At 40.1% G+C, this 20,333-nt stretch overlaps 1 protein-coding gene across 2 annotated transcripts; it reads left to right on the top strand.

The window, feature by feature from the left end:
• Nucleotides 1-379: 379 nt before the first annotated feature.
• Nucleotides 380-19,805, top strand: LOC132394133 (gastrula zinc finger protein XlCGF26.1-like). 2 transcript variants are annotated; one of them, XM_059969916.1, is made up of 2 exons: nt 380-425; nt 12,707-19,805. In XM_059969916.1, exon 2 carries the CDS (start codon nt 13,462-13,464, stop codon nt 14,857-14,859), a length of 1,398 nt encoding a protein of 465 aa, XP_059825899.1. In that variant the 5' UTR covers nt 380-425; nt 12,707-13,461; the 3' UTR covers nt 14,860-19,805. The 2 variants fall into 2 exon arrangements, with proteins under 2 accessions (XP_059825899.1, XP_059825910.1); XM_059969927.1 differs by lacking the exon at nt 380-425 and adding an exon at nt 10,095-10,222.
• Nucleotides 19,806-20,333: the final 528 nt, after the last annotated feature.

The following is a 20,333-nucleotide window of genomic DNA, read 5'->3' as shown; positions in this document are numbered from 1 at the left end:
AGAATTCCCCACTCGGGATCAATAGTATTTGTGATATTATCATTATTATTATTCTTCACCCCTTTATCTCTCTTATCAATCAACATCTCAGCTCTTCACTTCACCCGTCCCAGTCTCCTTGTTTACCCTATCACCTCACCTCCCCATAGGTTCTTACTCCCTCCCTTCCTTTCCAGTCCCGAAGAAGGAAACGGCGACTGTTCACTCCTCTCAATAGTTACTGTCTGCCCCCACTGACTTTCCTCCAGCATTTTCCGTGTGTTACTTTCGTTTTCCGGATCTGCAGAATTCCCCCCTCGTTTACCCATATGCGCATGCGCAGAGGACTAATGTAAACCAAATATCGCGCATGCGCAGAGGACTAATGTAAACCAAATATCGCGCATGCGTTCAGCAGACGAGAGGCTCACAAGGGTCGGCCGCAGGTAGGAAGGGTCTCCGGTCGGAAATTAATCATCAGCGTCTGAAACGCGATTGAAGGCCAATTACTGTAAGCTCTTGCCGCACAGGATAGTGCAATCCAGGACAGTCCTGGTCCGTTCTCTCTTTCTCAGCCCCACGATCCGTACACGGGCCGCGCTGGGGTTTCAGCTGATAAGCGCTGGAGTCGCCGCCATCTCTGCGGCGCATGCGCATCGCTGGATTTTTCAGTGGGGGACGGACAGGTTTCTTGGTCGCTTGGCCTTTTGGGTAAAGAGGCAGCCATAGTTGATACTGCTGGAGTTGTCCTCGTACAGTCGGAGGAAATCCGAGCGAATATATCTCCCAAACACTGCCGAGCTTCAGCTATATAAATGCAAGGATCAGTAACCCGAAATAAAAATATATTTCCTGGTTAATCTTGGATGAAAGGTCTGACTTTCAGTCAGTAAAAATGTTAATTAGTGCTAAATGGCAAAAAAAAATCCTTCCGTCAGATTTAGTTCTCTCTGGGTAAATAACGATATGAAACACCTTTGTCCTCGAGGACAAGTGACTTGTGGCTTTCACATCACGAAAGTGCCAGACTCCAATGAGAATAACTGCTGCCCTCACCTTCATGTTCATTGGTATTGCCATCGATGGGTTCATCACTGTCAATCAGCTGGGGGTGGAGATCCGAGTAATTAGAAAATCTCCAGAATTCTACATGTTGTAACAATTGCTCTTTGCAGTGATGTGGAACATGGCCAGAACTTGAAATAATACCAAAGGACAGAGACAAATTTGCCAAGTCACGGGTGGATTGAACACAGAAACATCGCTCTAGAGACAGGAATACAGTCACAGAATCTGATGGTCAGCGAAGATGCCTGATCCATACCTTGTTAGAAGATGAGGAGTTCATACAGAGACAGAAGTCCACAGTGTATTACAGGCCCTTTGGCAAGAACACTGTTGTGCCGAACATGGAACTTATTTGAGAAACTGCCTAGAATTTCCCTACCACGTAGCCCTCTATTTTTGTAAGCTCCATATACCTATCAAAAATTCTCTGAAAAGATTCTATTGTATCCACCCCTCTATGTGAAAAACATACTCTGACATCTCTTGTACATACTTCCAAACACCTTAAAACTATGCCCCCTCATGTTAGCCATTTCAATGTTTGGAAAAAGCCTCTGGCTATCCACTCGATCAATGCACCTCATCACCTTATTCGCCTCTATCAGGTCAACTTCTCATCTTCCATTGCTCCAAAGTTCACTCAACCTATTCTCATGAGGCATGCTCTCCTCTGCACTCTGTCTATAGTATCCACATCCTTCCTGTATTGAGGTGACCAGAACTGAACACAGTACCAAAAGTGAGGTCTGACTAAGGCCTTATACAGTGGCGTGCAAAAGTTTGGGCACCTCAGTTCAAAATTTCTGTTACTGTGAATAGCTAAGTGAATAAAAATGACCTGATTTCCAAAAGGCATAAAGTAAAGATGACACGTTTCTTGAATATTTTAAGAAAGATTACTTTTTTATTTCCCTCTATTTAAGTTTCAAAGAACAAAAAAGGAAAAGGGACCGAAGCTAAAGCTTGGGCACCCTGCATGGTCAGTACTTAGTAACACCCCTTTGGCAAGTATCACAGCTTGTGAACCCTTTCTGTAGCCAGCTAAGAGTCTTTAAATTCTTGTTTGGGGGGGATTTTTGTCCATTCTTCCTTGAAAAAGGCTTCGAGTTCTGTGAGATTCTTGGGCCGTCTTGCATGCACTGCTCTTTTGAGGTCTATCCACAGATTTTCGATGATGTTTAGTTCAGGGAACTGTGAGGGCCATGGCAAAACCTTCAGCTTGTGTCTCTTGAGGTAGTCCATTGTGGATTTTGAGTTATGTTTAGGATCATTTTCATGTTGTAGAAGCCGTCCTCTTTTCACCTTCAGCTTTTTTTACAGACGGTGTGATGTTTGCTTCCAGAATTTGCTGGTATTTAGTTGAATTCATTCTTCCCTCTACCAGTGAAATGTTCCTCGTGCCACTGACTGCAACACAAGCCCAAAGCATGATCAATCCACCCCATGCTTAACAGTTGTAGAGTGTTCTTTTCAATGAAATTCTGCGCACTTTTTTCTCCAAACATAGATTTGCTGCCAAAAAGCTCTATTTTAACCATCAGTCCACAGGAATTGTTTCCAAAATGCATCAGGCTTGCTTAGATGTTGCATTACAAACTTGTGATGCTGAATTTTGTGGTGAGGATGCAGGAAATGTTTTCTTCTGATGATTCTTCCATGAAGGTCATATTTGTGCGGGTGTCGCTGCACAGTAGAACAATGCACCACACTCCAGAGTCTGCTAAATCTTCCTGATGGTCTTTTGCAGTCCAACAGGGGTTTTGATTTGCCTTTCTAGCAATCCTACGAGCAGTTCTCTCAGAAAGTTTCCTTCGTCTTCCAAACATTAACTTCACCTCCGCCATTCCTGTTAACAGCCATTTCTTAATTACATTACGAACTGAGGAAATGGCTACCTGAAAATGCTTTGCTACCTTCTTATAGCCTTCTCCTGCTTTGTGGGCATCATTGAGTTTAATTTTCAGAGTGCTAGGCAGCTGCTTAGAGGAGCCCGTGGCTGCTGATTTTTAGGACAAGGTTTGAGGAGTCAGGGTATTTTTAAGCTTTCAAGTTTGCAATACCTGGCCTTTCCTAACAATGACTAAACAAGCCATAGCCCTAACAAGCTAATTAACGTCTGAGTCCTTGGTAAAAGTTATCTGAGAGCTCAAATCTCTTGGGGTGCCCAGACTTTTACATGGTGCTCCTTTCCCTTTTCTCACTTCTTTTTGTACAAAACAAAAATAATACATTAATCTTCCTTAAAATGTTGCAAAGAATGCTTCATCTTTAACTTTATGACTTTTGGAGATCAGTTCATCTTCTACTCATTTAACTTATTCACAGTAACAGAGATTTTGACCAGGGGTGTTACTAAGTACTGACCATGCAAGGTGCCCAAACTTTTGCTTTGAGCCCTTTTTCTTTTTTGTTATTTTTTAACTATTACAAGATGGAAATAAAAATGTAATTGTGCTTAAAATGTTATAGAAATGTGCTACCTTTAACTTTATACCTTTTGGAAATCAGGTCATCTTTTACTTGCTAAGCTATTCACAGTAACAGAAATTTTGACCAGGGGTGCCCAAACTTTTGCATGCCACTGTATCTGTCTTTGCATTGTCCTGATTTTTCGCAGAAACTCCAGTTATTGGTGCTCTGCTGTCATTCCTGCAAATGTCCCTTTTCAGTCAACTTCAGCCAGTTCACCTCTCATGCCATTGTAATTTCCTTTATTCCAATGAAATACTGACACATTGGATTTTATTTTTTCCCTCTCAAATTTCAATGTGAATTTGATCATATTATGCCCTCTGTTCCCTCAGGGTTCCTTAACCTTAAGCTCTCTTATCACCTCCGGATCATTGCACATCACCCAGTCCAGCACAGCTGATCCCCGAGTGGGCTCAACAACAAGGTGTTCTAAAAAGCCATCCCTTGGGCATTCTACAAATTCTTTCTCTTGAGATCCAGTACAGACCTGGTTTTCCCGATCCATTTTCTTGTTAAAATCGCCAATGATTATCATGACATTGCCTTTCTGACAGGCATTTTCTATCTCCTGCTGTAATTTGTAATCCACATCCTGGCTGCTGTTTGGAGGCCTGTATACAACTGCCATTAGGGTACTTTTACCCTTGCCATTTCTTTCATTTTCATATTTAGAATCTTTTTATTGATACAGAATCTTTTACAGCTATAAAATGATAGAATATTTAAACAAATTGATATATATACAATTAATAAAGCTGAAGAAAAAAAAGCTGATCGTAGTATATAAAAAAAGAAACAATATTTTTTATAAGGAACAGAAGGGAAAAAAGAGAATCCCAACTAACTAAAAAAAACCACTAACTACAAAAAAAGGAAAAAGGAAGAAATAAAAAACATTAAGAATCAACTCCAGAGCAATATGTCTTACCATCATCTATATATATATATATATATATATATATATATATGTAAAGAAAAAAGAATTATCAACCGCCAATTCATGCTTATGTAGAATAAAGTTGGAAGGAAACCATATAAAATAATTCAAATTAAATGATAACATTTGGTGAAAGAGCCCCATCTTCTCTCACAATTGAATTGAGGATCAAAAGTTCTACTTCTAATTTTTTTCCAAACTGAGACATAACATTACTTGAGAACACCATTGAATTAATGTAGGGATGGAGGTATCATTCCATTTTAATAAAATAGCCCTTCTTGCCAATAATGTAACAAATGCAATTACATGTTGATCTGAAGGTGTAATACCCTGAATATGATGCAGAACTATTCCAAATAGAACAGTCAATGTATTAGGTTATAAAGTAATTTTCAAAGCTTTAGAAATTGTAGAAAATACAGATTTCCAAAAAGATTTTAATGAAGAACATGACCAGAACATATGTGACAAAGTGGCTACTTCACTTTTACACCTATCACAGTAATTGTCTATGCTAGGAAATATTTTGGATAGTCTCTACTTTGTTAAATAATAACGGTGAACAATTTTAAATTGAATTAAACAGTGATTGGCACATATCAAAGAAGAATTTACCATTTTCAGAGCTTGCAACCTGCCTTCATGAACAAAGGTCATATTAAGTTCTCTCTGCCAATCTTGTTTGATCTTTAGTGAGAGGTTATCTTTTAGTAGTAAAAATAAATTATAAATTCTACCAATGGAAACTCTTACTAAAGAATTCAAATTCAAAATGGTATCCAACAAATCAGATTCTTGCAATAATGGAAGCTTAGATAAGTATTGTAAGAAATATCTAATCTGAAAATATTGCAGCAAGTGTGTATAAGAGAGAGAATATTTGTTAATCAGCTCTTCAAAAGTCATCAGTTGACCATCACAAAATAAATCTGTAAAATCTTATTTCTCAATAAGAGAAAAATGGGATCGATTGTTGAAGGTTTAAATAAAAAATTTTGATATATAGAATTAGAAAATTTAAGTTGTATAAAATTTAAATAATTACAAAACTGAAACCAAATCCATAAGGACTGTTTCGTAAAAGGGCAGAGATTTAAATTTGGAATTTTAGAGAGCTGTAAAGGTAATGGAGCTTTAATAATGAGGTTAAATAAAATTGTTTGACAGGTATAAATTCCAAATCAATCCAAACTGGTTTTTGGCTTTTATCGAGCCAATATAACCAAAAAAATAATTGTTGGATAGTAACAGCCCAATAATACAGTCTTAAATTAGGAACTGCAAGTCTGCCATATTTTTTTTAATTTTTGTAAATGATACTTATTAATTCTTGGTCTTTTATTGTTCCAAATAATAAACAAGATAATAGAGTCAATTTGATCAAAATTGTTTTTAGTTAAAAACATAGGTATATTTTGAAAAATATATAAAAATCTAGGTAAAATCATCATTTTCATAACATGGATATGACCTATTAAAGAAAGAGTAAGTGCATTCCATCCAGAAAATTGTTGTTTCATGGAGTCCATTAAATGAACTACATTAGCCTTATAAAGATCTTTATATTTTTTTTAGTAATTATAATACCTATGTAATGCTCACGCTATCGGCTGATGTATGTCTAGGGGAAAATGCGCCCACCCGCCAAACCGTGTCTCCCGTATGCGTGGATACTGTGAAATGTACACTGGTACCAACTCATGCACAGGATATCAGACTGCACACCATGTATGGTTACAAAACACAGTTTATAAATCTTACTAGAACTTGGTAATTAATAGCGATACAATATATAGGAAAGAAAATAAAAGATAGAAAAGGCGCCAAAACTTATCAGAGCTCAGTCAATTCGTGCACAACCATTGGAGCTCAAACATCGAAGTCTTCGGTGCACTATTCGATCTTCTCCGACCTCCTCGACCCACCACCTGGGACCAACCTCGATGGTCAACCAGAGCACATCCCGCACGTTCTCCTTCCATGCCATCTCCCCCTCGACCTCCCCAAAAGCCCGTGCAACACTAGCTTTCAGACCCACAAGAAAGAATAACATCTATTCCAATTGGTCAACAAATGAATACAATTCTCGTTATCAGTAATTATAACCCAAACAAGCTGCGAGAGGAAGCACTTTCTCACCAGTTACCACAACAAAGAAGCATTCTTACTTTAAACATAACAAGAAGCCATTTTGATTAACATACGCCTAAACATAAAGAAGATACCTAAATATTTAAAAGAATTAACAATTCTAAATGGAATATCATATATAAAAATGGGCATTTAATGGAAACATTTATTCAAGTTAAGTTTATATCCTTAAAATTTTCCAAAATATTTTAGTATTTCCAAAAGATTAGGGATTGATTCCTCAGGGATTGAAATTTAAACAAAAAGATCATCTGCATAAAGAGAAATCTTATGTATGGTCCAATTCATAGAGATACCATGAATATTTTTAGCTTCACAGAGTGTCATGGCCAAAGGCTTCAGTACGAGGTTAAATAATAAAGGGCTTAATGGACATCCCTGTCTAGTACCACGTGAAAGTGAAAAAAAAGAGGACTTGAAATTATTAGTAATAACTGTAGCAAAAGGATTCTTATAGTTCATTTGAATCCACCTATTGAAATTATTACCAAAACCAATTTTTTTCATATTTTAAATGAATATGACCACTCAACTTTATCAAATCCCTTTTCTGCGTCAAGAGAAATAACATTGGGATTCCTTAGATAATGATTATCATTATCATTATTAATGATGATAATGTTCATCAATCTCCGAACATTGGAGAAAGAGTAACGGCCTTTAATAAAGCCTGTTTGATCCATAGAAATGTTTTCATTTTATATAATTATCCAAACCATCAGCCATTATCTTAGGGAGAATTTTGGCATCCACATTTAATAATGAAATAGGTTTACATGATGAACATTCAGTAAAATCTTTATCTTTCTTAAGGATTAAGGAAATAGAAGCTTCATAAAAAGAAGGTAAACTATCCTTCTCAAAGGATTCATGAAATATTTCCAAATTGTATGGAGAAAGTAATCTTTCATTTTTTTTTGTAAAATCTCTCTAAATAACCATCAAGTCCAAGAGCTTTACCTGATTGCATTGACAACATAGCCTTCTGAATTTCATTCTCAATAATTGGAGCATCAAGCATCTGTTGATCTTCAACAAAAATTTGAGGAAATCTAATCTTATGTAAAAAAGCCATTTTGCAGGAATCTGCAGGAAATTGAGATCTATAAAGATCAGAATAAAAATCCTGAAAAATATTATTAATATCTTCATGGTTACTTGCTATGTCTCCATTTTCTTTACGAATCTTTAAAATTTGTCTTTTAGCTCTAGCTCCCTTCATTGGGAAGCTAAGAGCAAATTATTTTTATCTCCAAGAATATAAAACTGACTTTTCAATTTTAGTAAATATCCTTCAATAGGATGTTAATAATAAATTATATTATGATTTTAATTCCACTCTTCTTTTAAACAAAACAACATTTGGAGAGGTTGCCTTGATGTTGTCTAAGTCTTTAATTTGTTTAGAGATTTTGTCTAAATCCATTCTTGTGTGTTTCTTCAACTTAGCTATATACGAAATAATCTGACCACGTAAATAGGCTTTTAATATATCCCAAGTTACTAACTTTGAGACGTTTCCTGTATTATTAAAGAGAAAACTCTTTTATCTGAGTTTCAATTAACTCAACAAATTCTCAACTTTGTAACAAATGTTCTGGAAAACGCCGAATGGTCTGGTAGAAGCAACATCTTCCCGTTCAAATATTAGGTTTAAAGGAGCATGATCAGAGATAACAATTGCATCATATTCACGTTTCTGAACATGAAATAGAACTCGGGGGTCGACTGTAAATTAGTTGATTCTCAAATATTTATTATGAACATGTGAGAAAAAAGAATATTCTCTATCACTAGGATGCATATGCCTCCAAATTTCAATTAAGCCCATAATCAATTAAAAAGGAATTAACAAGTGATGCAGAACGATTAGGGAGTTGATTTTTGGATGACGACTAATCCATTAAAGGAATTAAACAAGTATTAAAATCACCAACCATTAATAACATATATTCATTTAGATCAGGTAATAGAGCAAAGACAGCTTTGAAAAATAAGGGATCATCAATATTTGGTCCATAAATATAAACCAAAACTATTTTCCTTTTATGAATTGTTCCTTGGACAATCAAAAATCTGCCATTAATATCAGCTATAATATCCTGGATAAAAGGAATATTGGAATCAATAAAAATAGGCCAAAATTTAAAAAATCGATTTTTATCACATCTCCTGATATTTTTATCACATCTCTCTTGAGCAAAGATTATATCAGGTTGGAATCGGTTAATATTTTTAAATGTTTTCTTACGCACTCCAACTTAAAACATTTAACTGTTTAAATATCATCATAAGACTTTGTATCTAAAAAAATAGTTAAATGCATGTCAGGATAATATAGTCAAGAATGATGGAGATAAACAACAATAATAATAATTAGCATACGCTCCAGGATTCAATAATGGAGATAAAAAATAAGAAAGGAAAAAAGAAAAAACCCACCTAAACTACAAAGCCCAGAAATAAGTTGATATCAATCGGTGCAAGCCCCAAAGTATGCATAATAAGCAATTATAACTCCACCTGCCTAAATAAAAAGTAAAAATGAATAAAGTAATCTTTGTCTCCCTCTTCTGGATATAAATCTCATTACAGTTGACATATAACTCAATATAATTAATTTGGAAGGGAGTGTTTTTTTAAAAAAAGAAAAACTACCTTCAATTTTGAGAATAACTTACATAATATTAGATAAGGAAAGAAAAACTCGTCCAAAAAAAATTCTTGAAATATTTGCACAGAAGAAAACAATCGCCATCTTTAAATTATCCAATCTATCTTTAAAAAGTTAAGAAATCCAGATAATTACTTAAAAGATCTTTACATAAGCATACGAAGCAAAAAAGCAATTAATTCATTTAAATGCTACAGTGCAAAAAAATTCTAGATGGTTCAAAGTTATCTGCAGTCTTTCCACAGTTCTCCCACTTTGTCTTCTGAGTTTAAAACCATCCAAACCAGTGTATTTCAGATAGAAGTACATTTTAAGGTAAAGACTTGCTATAACCATCAAATCTTCCGATTTCATCACTCCTTACATCGCGAGACAATCAAACAGTTGCAAATCATTCAAACTTCAGACTCGTCAGGCAGAGAATTAATAAAGCGCAATGAATCCGCTGGGTCATCAAAAATACGAATCCCAGAATTTTTAACGAAAAGTCTTAATTTAGCTGGATATTGAAGCGATGGATAAAGCTATTTTTGTTAAGCTGAACACAGAGCCGGAGCAAAACCAAAACGTTTCTTAACAATTTTCTGAGGAAAATCTTCAAAGAAGTGAATCTCCGAACTTTGAAATTGAAACAACCTTTGTTTCCTTGCAAGCGTAATAATGCGGTCTTTGTCTTTAAAATGAAGAAAACGCACAACAATATGCCCGTTTTTACCTTGGTCCAAAAGCTTTAAAGCATTGGTTCTGTGAGCCATTTCAATCTCCAGCGGTTGTGGGCAAGCCTCCGGAAATAAAGACTGAAACATTTTAGCAAAATTGTCCCGTGTATCGGCAGGTTCTGATTTCTCTTTTAATCCAACAATTTGGATATTATTCCAATGCGACCGAGCTTCCAGATTGATGATTCATTGATGAGCCTTTTCCAAATGGGAAGAAAGGTCAGCCGCATTTCAACTAACTTCTTTAAGATCGAGGCTCAGAGAACCAATTTTTTTTCCTTAAAAGGGAGAAGTTTATCTTTTAGTTGAGTTACTTCAGAAACGATATAGCTGATTTGAGTCACTAATCTCTTTACCCAAGGCGGTTCCTCCGAGAACTCGTCAGCTTTTTTAGGCTTTCTGTTGCTTGGGTCGGGATTCCTTTTCATGCTTCTTAGGGTAGACATAATTATAACTGTTGCTCTTCAAATCCAACTGAATAAAGTTAAAATTTCAAAGTTTAAGTCGGAAATGGGAGAGACTAAAGCGGGTAGAAAGAAACTATGTCTTACATGTCCTCAAGCGGGAGGCTGAGTCCTTTGCCATTTCTTAACTCAACCCATAGAGACTCTACAATTTACAATCCTATGTCATCTCTTTCCAATGATTTAATATTATTTCTTATTCACAGAGCCACACCACCCTCTCTGCCTAGTAACCTATCATTCTGATGCACTGTATATTCTTGGACGTTCAGCTCCCAATGGCAGCTACCTTTTATCCAAGTTTTAGAGATGGCTGCAATGTCAAATTTGCCAATCTGTAGCTGAATTTCAAGATTGTATATTCCTAATGCTCTGTACATTCAAAAACAACACTCTCAGTCCAGGATGTGTTGCTTTCTATTTCAACTGCACCACGTCTCTTTGCCCTGTTCCTCATGCCACTGGCTTTGACTGAGCCTCATCTTCTGACTGTTCTTTCTACAATCTCTGTTGCACACTATCTCTGATTTATTTCTGTTTTCCCCTTCCTCAACCCCATCACTCTGGTTCCCATCCCCCTGCCAAATTCATTTTAACCCTCCCTAACAGTTCTGTTAAATGTGACCGTTAGGATATTGGGCCCCTTTGGGTTCGGATGGAACCTGTTCTTCTTGTACAGGTTGTACCGCCCCCAGATGAGGTCCAAATTATCCAGGAATCTGAAGCCCTGTCCCCTACACCAGTCTGTCGACTACACATTAATACACCTGATCATGCTATTCTTGCATGTGGCACAAGCATCGATCCCGAGATTACTACCCTAGAGGTTCTGCCTTTCAGCTTCCTATCCAACTCCCTGAATTCTCTCTTCTCAACCTCCTCCCTTTTTTCTACCTATGTCATTGGTACCAACATGTACCGAGACTTCTGGCTGTTCACCCTATCCTTTCAGAATACTCTGCACCCGATCCGAGACATCCCGTACCCTGGCACCTGGGAAGCAACACACCATGTGGGTATCTCTATCAGGCTGACAGAACCTCCTGTCTGTTCCCCTCACTGTTGGATCCCCTATAACTACTGCATTCCTCATCTTCCGCTTTCCCTTCTGCACACAGAACCAGGCTCTGTGCCAGAGACCCGATCGTCATGGTCATCCTCTGTCAGGTCTTCCCCCTTGTCTGCATCCAAAGTAAGAAAACTATTACTGAGGGGTATGGCCACTGGGTACTCTTCACTCACTGGTGCATAATTTCTGGGTTACCTCTACTTCATTTCTTTAACAAGGAACAACGTCTTCCAATCCTCTGCTAGGTCACCCTTCCCAATTGATAATACAAACGTCATTGCCAGAGGCTCAGCAATCTCTTACCTCACTTACCACAGTAGCCTGTTGAGTGAGATATACCTAATGTAAGCAATGACACATTTACTATTTCAAAGGTGGTTCTCATCACAGCTGCAAGAATTATATTGCAAAACTGGAAAAAACCCAGATGTCCCACTGTGAGGGAATTAACTGAGGAAATGGTTAAGATTTCATCATATGAACACATGTTGGGAAAAATTAACAGTGAGGGAAAAGTGCAAGACGCATGGGATCAATTTTGGTTGTATGTTAATTTAAACTTAAATTAGAAGGTTTTTTTTCTGTTTCTTAGTTGTTGTATCTTTTCCTGTCATGGGATTACTGTATAAATATGCTGTACTCTATCTGCTCTATGATATGCTGTGCTGCTTTATAAAATAAGAATAAATAATAATAAAAGTTTGAATTACAAAATTGTGATGCCAGAGCTCACATTGAGAGCATATCTTACAGAAACATGTAAAATTATGAAAGGGATAGATAAGCTAGAGGCAGGAAAGTTGTTTCCACTGGTAGGTGAGACTAGAGCTAGAGAACATTGCCTCAAGGTTTGGGGGGTGTGGGATGGAGATGAGGTGGACCTGTTTTTCCCAGAGGGTGGTGAATCTGTGGATTTCTCTGCCCAATGAAGCGGCAGAGACTATCTCAGTACTTGTATTTGAGTCAGGGTTGGACAGATTTTTGCATAGTAAGGGAATTAAGGGTTATGGGGAAACGGCAGGTGGGTGGAGATGAGTTCATGGCCAGATCAGCCATGATCTTATTGAATGGCAGAGCAAGCTTGACTGGCCATGTTTTCACCACAAACTAAAATCTCACCTGAAATATTGTCCTTCACTCATTGATTTTCTTTTGTAAAAATTTTTACAGGTTTGAAATGGCAGAACACTTGTGTACGGGAATCTCAAACACAACAGCACAACAGTTTTGCTGACACTGTCTGGATATTTAAGGAGTGATCAAATATTTTCTTTGCAACACCAACACATCTGCTGTTGATCCTTGGAGATGAAGAATTATCTCATCCAAGCTGGTAATGTAAGCTGTCTCTGTAATTAAGTTTTCTGTACTAACTGTGTGAATTTCACTGGAACCGGGAGCTGAGAACACACCAGCATTTGTTCACTGGAGATCAGTTCTTCAACTGCATTGATTGTACAAGGGATTCAAACGTCTGACTTTCTGAATTGTCAGAGAATTGATCGTGGTGAGATATCATTCTCCTTCTCTCGGTGTGGGAAGGGATTCACTCACAGGCTACCTGCAGACACACCAGTGAGTTCACCGTGGGAAGAGGCTATTCACCCGCTTGGTGTGTGGAGGGGGGAACTACTCTGTCATCCAACCTGAAGATTCATCAGCAAGTTCACACCATAGTGAGATGCTTCACCTATTCTGCAAGCAGGAAGCCATTCTGTTATTGATGCAAAAGGTATATCGGAAAATACACCAGTGAGAGGACATTGACCTGCTCAGACATTGGGAAGGCTTTCACACACTCAACCACACCAGAGTGACACCAGCGAGTTCACACTGGGGAGAAGCCATTCACCTGCTCTGAATGTGGGAAAAGGTTCACTCAGTTGCCTCAACTGAATGAAGACCAGCGCGTTCACACTGAAAAGATGTCATTCATCTGCTCAGACTGTGGGAAGGGATTCACTAACTCGTCCACATTCCACAGACACCAGCGAGTTCACACTGGGGAGAGGCCCTTCACCTGCTCAGACTGTGGGAAAGGATTCACTCAGTCATCTCACCTGCTACAACATCAGCGAGTTCACACTGGGGAGAGACCATTCATGTGCTCAGACTGTGGGAAGGGATTCACTTGCTCATCCAACCTACAGAAACACCAGCGAGTTCACACTGTGGAGAAGCCATTCACATGCTCTGAATGTGGGAAAGAATTTATTCATTCATCTCAGCTGTTGAAACACCAGCAAATTCACTCTGGGAAGAAAGCATTCATCTGCTCAGAATGTGGGAAGAGATTCACCTATTCAGCTCAGCTGAAAGGACATCAGTTTGTTCACACTGGGGAGAGGCCATTCAGCTGCTCTGAATGTGGGAAAGGATTCACTCATTCATCTCAGCTCTTGAGACACCAGCAAATTCACACTGGGGAGAAGCCATTCACATGCTCTGAATGTGGGAAGAGATTCACCCATTCATCTCAACTGAAGGAGCATCAGCGAGTCCACAATGGAGGGAAGCTGTTCACCTGCTCTGAATGTGGGAAGGTATTTGCTCGGTCATCTGAACTGAAGTTACATCAGCAAGTCCACACTGGGGTGAAGCCATTCACTTGTTCTGAATGTGGGAAGGTATTTGCTCGATCATCTGAACTGAAGTTACATCAGCGAGTCCACACTGGGGTAAAGCCATTCACCTGCTCTGATTGTGGGAAAGGATTCACCCGCTCAGCTCATCTGAAAGAACATCAGTTTGTTCATGCTGCAGAGAGGCCGTTCACCTGCTCAGACTGTGGGAAAGGATTCATTCGTCACTCACATCTACTGACACACCAGTTAGTTCACACCGGGGAGAAACCATTCATCTGCTCTGAATGTGGGAAGGGATTCACCCATTCAGCTCAACTGAAGGAACATCAGCGACTTCACACTGGGGAATGGCCATTCACATGCTCTGAATGTGGGAAGGGATTCACTCGGTCATCTCGACTTAAGGTACATCAGCGAGTTCACACGAGGGAGAGGGTGTTCATCTGCTCTGACTGTGGGAAGAGCTTTACTCAGTCATCTCAACTGAAGGTACATCAGCGAGTTCACACTCAGGAGAAACCTTTCAGCTGCTCTGAATGTGGGAAGGGATTTGTTCAGTCATCCAAACTTGTGAGGCACTACCGAATTCACACTGGGGAGAAACTGTTCACCTGCTCAGATTGTGGGAAGGAATTCACTCGGCCATCTGACTTTAAAATACATCAGAGAATTCACACTGGGGGATGCCACTCACCTGTTCTGAATCTGGGAAACGATTCACTCAGACATCTCAATTAAGACTATGAGATATAGGAGCAGAAGTAGGCCATTTTGCCTTTCCAGTCTGCTCCGCCATTCAGTCATGGGCTGATCCAATTCTTCCAGTCATCTCCCCTGCCTTCTCCCCATACCCTTTGATGCCCTGGCTAATCAGGAACCTATCTCTCTCTCTGCCTTAAATGCACCATATTACCTGGCCTCCACAGTTGCTTCTGGCAACAAATTCCACAAGTTTACCACCTTCTGACTAAAGTAATTTCTCCTCATCTCTGTTCTAAAAAGATGTCCTTCAATCCTGAAGTAGTGCCCTCTTGTCATAGACTTCCATACCATGGGAAATAACCTCACCCTATCTTATCTGTTCAGGGCTTTCAACATTCGGAATGTTTCAATGAGTCCCCCGCACCCCACCATTCTCCTGAACTCCAGGGAATACAGCCCAAGAGAAGCCAGATGCTTCTCGTATGGTAACTCTTTCATTGCTGGAATCATTCTTGTGAATCTTCTCTGAACCCACTCCAATGTCAGTATATCCTTTCTAAAATAAGGAGCCCAAAACTGCACATAATACTCAAAGTGTGGTCTCATGAGTGCCATATAGAGCCTCAACATCACATCCCTGCTCTTATATTCTATACATCTAGAAATGAACATCACCATTGCATTCACCTTCTTCACCACTGGCTCAATCTGAAGGTTAATCTTTAGGATGTCCTGCACAAGCACTTCCAAGTTCTTTGCAAATCTGCATTTTGAATTATCTCCCAAACTAAACAATCGTCTGCCCGTTTATTTATTTCACAAATATGCCTGACCATACACTTTCCAACACTGTATTTCATTGACTATTTCTTTGTCTATTCCCCGAAACAATCGATATCTCTCTGCCGGCACTCTGCTTCCTCAGCACTACCCACTCCTTCACTTATCTTTGTATCATTGGCAAATTTAGCCACAAATCTATTAATCCAGTAGTCCAAGTCTTTGACATAAATCGTAGAAAGCAGTGGTCTAAGCAGTGACCACTGTGGACCTCCAGTGGTAACCAGCAGCCAGTTCAGAATAGGATCCCTTTATTCCAACTGTGTTTTCTGTTGATCAGCCAGTGCTCCACCCATGCTAGTAAGTTCACTGAAATTCCATGGGATTTATCTTGCTAAGCAGCCACATGTGCAGCACCTTTCAAAGGCTCACTGAAAAGTATACCACATCTACTGCTTCTCCTTAGTCTATATGGTTAATAAAGAAAACAAAAAAGAAAAAGGGCCCATTCTCATGAAACACTCTATTGTGCCATGTTGGAGCTCACAGATAAGCTGTTCGACCACTATCGACCTCTTCCGAACCTCGTTGAACTTCGGACCCTCACTCCAAGTCCACTCCGTCCAAGACCTACCAACTCTCTCCATTCACGTCTTCTCCCTATCTCTCCCCAGCAAAAGACACGTGAATGCCTGGCTCACAGACATACAACAAAGAACAAAATCCCACTCATTGGCTAGCATGCCCTGATAGCTCTAGTCATGACCCAGACGCTGCTGCAGAGAAACCATCACCTCAACAGTGGAACATTACAGAAAAACTATTACATTAGCAGTGAAACCTTACAGTGTGTTGCATTTGAAAAATGCTTTTTATATCTTCTTGATATTAGTCACCAGTTTCCTTTCATAATTCAACTTTTCCTTCCTGATGACCTTTTTAGTTTCCTTCTGCAAGTTTCCCAATCCTCTATCTTCCCACTAAATTCTGCTTCCTTGTCTTTTGCTTTTACTTTGGCTCTGACTTAACTTGTCAGCCATGATAGTGTCCTTCTTCCATTCAAAAATCTGTTCTTAAGAATATATCTGTCTTGCACTTCCCTCATTTTTTGCAGAAATTCCAGCCATTGCTGCTCTGCTGTCCTTCCTGATAGAGTCCCTTTCCAGTCAACTTTGGCCAGTTCCCCTCTAATGCAACTGTAATTTTCTTTATTCCACTGACACATTGGAATTTAGTTTCTCCTTCTCAAATTTCAAAGTGAACTCGATCATGTTTTGATCACTGTCCCCAAGGGTTCCTTAACCTTAGCTCTCTTATCACTGCCGGATCATGGCACAACAGCCAAACCAGCACAGCTAATCACCTAGTGGGCTCAACTAGGTTTAGCTTTTTAGCTGTTCTAAAAAGCAATCCCTCAGATATTTTGCAAATGCTCTCTCTTGAGATCCAGTACTGGCCTGTTTTTTCAAATCTACTTTCCGGTTAAAATCACCAGCGATTATCATGGCATCGCTCTTCTGATATGCCTTTTCTAACTCCTGTGGTAATTTGTAATCCACATCCTGACTGCTCTTTGGAGGCCTGTATACAACTGCCATTCGGGTCCTTTTACCCTTGCCATTTTTTACGTCCAACCACAGAGACTCTACACTTTCCAATCCTGTGCCATTGCTTTCTAATGATTTCATGTAATTTCTTATACACAAGGCAACACCACCCCCTCTCCCCTATCTTCCCAATACACTGTATATCCTTGCATGTTCAGCTCCCAATGGCAGCCATCCTTTAGCCAAGTTTCAGAGATGGCTACAATGCCATACTTGCCAATCTGTAGCTGAATCTCAAGATCATAGATCATCCATTTCAATTCTTATGCTGCGTGTGTTCAAATATGTCACTTTCAGTCCAGAATTGAATGAACATTAGCAAGTTCACACTGGGTAGAAGCTGTTCATCTGTTCAGACTTGGAATGTATTCACTGAGTCATATCACCTACCGACATACGAGTTTGTTTTCAGCAGTGAGAGGACGTTAACCTGCTCAGACTATGGGGAAGGCATTCAACACTTATCCATGCTGCAGAGATAGTGGCGGGTTCACACAGTGATGAGGGAGGTGAGATGCACTGCATATGGGATGCGTTTCAAACAGTCATTCATCTTTGTGTTCCCTTACCGAGATTCGACCCATCAATAATCTGAGAGATCAGAAGCTTGAGAAGACGTAATTCACTCAGGTTCGTCAACCGAGTTTTAAAGGCAATTGTTCAGGGCAGGTTATTTCTGAGTTTTCAGCAGTGGCCAATCAGCATTCAGGATGGATTATCAAGAAGATCTTGAAGTTGGGCAGGAGCAAGTGGAACGGCCAGCCTCAGAGTGGACAGAGTCAGAGCAGAGACTTTGAGATTTCAGTCAGGAGAGCCTTCAGTTAGAGAAGGCAAAATCGTCATGAAGCTAGAATTTTTTTTGCTCCCTTTTTTACATTTACTCAAAACAGTAGAAATGCCAGGCAGGCCAGTGGAAAGCACCTCTTGCGGGATGTGTGAAGGCAGGGAACCCTCCTGTTTCCCTGATAACTACACCTGTGAGAAGGGCATCCAGCTTCAGCTCCAACTCCAACTATGGAGTTGGAGCTAGAACCTGATGAACTCCAGATTATTCGGGAGGCTGAAGGGGTGATAGGTAAGGATATAGAGAGGTAGTTGCACCCAAGGTGCACGGAAGAGGGAACTGGGTGATGGTCAGGAAGGGGAAAGGGGGAAACAGAGAGTGCAGTTTACCCCTGTGTCCATCCCGCTGAACGACACATATATCACTTTCGATACTGTTGGGGATGGTGGGATGACCTAGCAAAGGAAAGTCACAGCAATAGTGTCTCTGGTGCTTAGTCTGGCTCTGAGACTAAGAAGGGAAGGGTGGAGAGGTGAGCTGTGGTCATAGGTGATTCGTCAGTTAAGGAAACTGACTGGATGTTCTGTGGGTGAGAATGAGATTCCCAGATGATATGTCATCTCCTGTGTTCTCTAGATCTGGGACATCTCGAATCAACCGCTCAGCAGTCCTAAGGAGGGTAAGCAGCGAAGGTTGTGGTCCATGTGGTACCAATGATATGGGCTGTTAGAGTAATGAGGTTCTGCAAAAGGAATTCAGGGAGTGAGTTGCTAAGTTAAATGGCAGCTCGTCCAGGGCTGTGACTTTGAGACTGCCATCTGTGTCACGTGCCTGGAATAGGAAGAATATACAGTTTAACTGTATACTAAGGAGTTGGTGCAGGAGGGAGGCATAAGATTATTGGATCATTTCAGCCTGCAAGGATTGCTGTGTCCACAGGAGCGTGTGCGTGTTGGGAGAGACGGGACATCGCTGATGGAGGGTGAGTGGGCAGGCGGGTCTCTATATTTCTCACACACACACAACACATGCAGCAGAGTATGTGGGAGGGGAGTGAGAAGGGAAAAGAGGAATGAGGAGGATGAAATCAGGGCTGCTTCACAAAGTCCCAGACTTATCCAACCCTTCTCCTCTGGAACTGGTCCCATTCCCTACCCCAGGCTGGGGGTGGGCATTCAGTTGCCTTGCCAACAAGAAAATGAATTGTTCGATAGCATTATTAACACTTTGATAATAAATTTACATTGAACTTGAACATTGGCATGTATTGTTTGTAAATCGTGCTGATGAGAAATGGTCTCAGTGATGGTCCGAGAGTGGAAAATGAACCGGTGTTCAGCCCCAGCCCCACTGCTCCGTGCCGGACAAGAACCCCCCCACCCCCACCTGAGTCTTTTCCATCTGTGCTTGTCCACTCTCCCTCTAAAATTTCCACTTTCTGTACCTGTCCCACTGTCTTTAATTTTCCTTCTGTTACAAGAATCACCCCTTGTAATAATGATCAGTGAGATACAGAAAATTTGTATTTACCAACAATTGACTTCTGCTGCCTTCTTCCCATAACTTTTGATGTCCTAAATAATCAAGCACTGATCGACTTCTGTTTTAAATAAACCCGATGTCTTGGCCTCAGAACCGTCCATGGCATTGAATTTCACAGGATCGCCTGAAGAGGTTCCTCCTCATCGCCCTGAATGCATGCTGTCTGGTGTTAGACGTTTTGACCCAGGGGGAATAATGATGCCAACTATCAACTCTATATGTTTCTTGTAATCTTGCAAGTTTTATCGTGTCACACTGAGCCTCATCTAGTCCAAAATAAACAAGCTAAGTTTGTCCAAACTCTCCTCACACATTAGCTCATGCCTCTAATCCAGACAACATCCTGGTGAAGCTCTCCTGCACCTTCTCCATTGTCTCACTATGATAGTGGAGAAAACAGAGGCAAGGGAGAGGAGATGGCCAGAGTTGATTGGAATGGGACACTAGCAGGATAACAACATGGCAGCAATGGCTGGAGTTTCCGGGACAATGCAAAATACACAGGATAGATACATCTCAAAGACGAAGAAGTATTCTAAAGGGAGAATGCTATTGTGGCTGATGAGGGAAGCCAAAGACAGCATACAATAGGGAGAACTGCAGAGTGGGATGACCTATGACAATGCAGTGGCAGCCAGACCAATAGCACTGAGATTAGCTCTGATGCTCAGAAGGAAAGGGTGGAGTCGGACAGAGCAATGGTCGTAGGGACTTGGTAATTAGAGGGACGGATAGGAAATTCTGCAACAGCAGAAGAGATGCCAGGAAAGATTGTTGCCTCTCAGGTGCTAGGGTCC

This window comes from Hypanus sabinus, chromosome 1 (genome assembly GCF_030144855.1).
Source record: "Hypanus sabinus isolate sHypSab1 chromosome 1, sHypSab1.hap1, whole genome shotgun sequence".
Taxonomy (NCBI): Eukaryota; Metazoa; Chordata; class Chondrichthyes; order Myliobatiformes; family Dasyatidae; genus Hypanus; species Hypanus sabinus.
This window is presented reverse-complemented; position numbering and strand designations above follow the sequence as displayed.

Bases quoted from the DNA above. Each gene is read 5' to 3' on its own strand.
- LOC132394133 (XM_059969916.1), top strand. From the start codon at position 13,462: ATGTCATTCATCTGCTCAGACTGTGGGAAGGGATTCACTAACTCGTCC.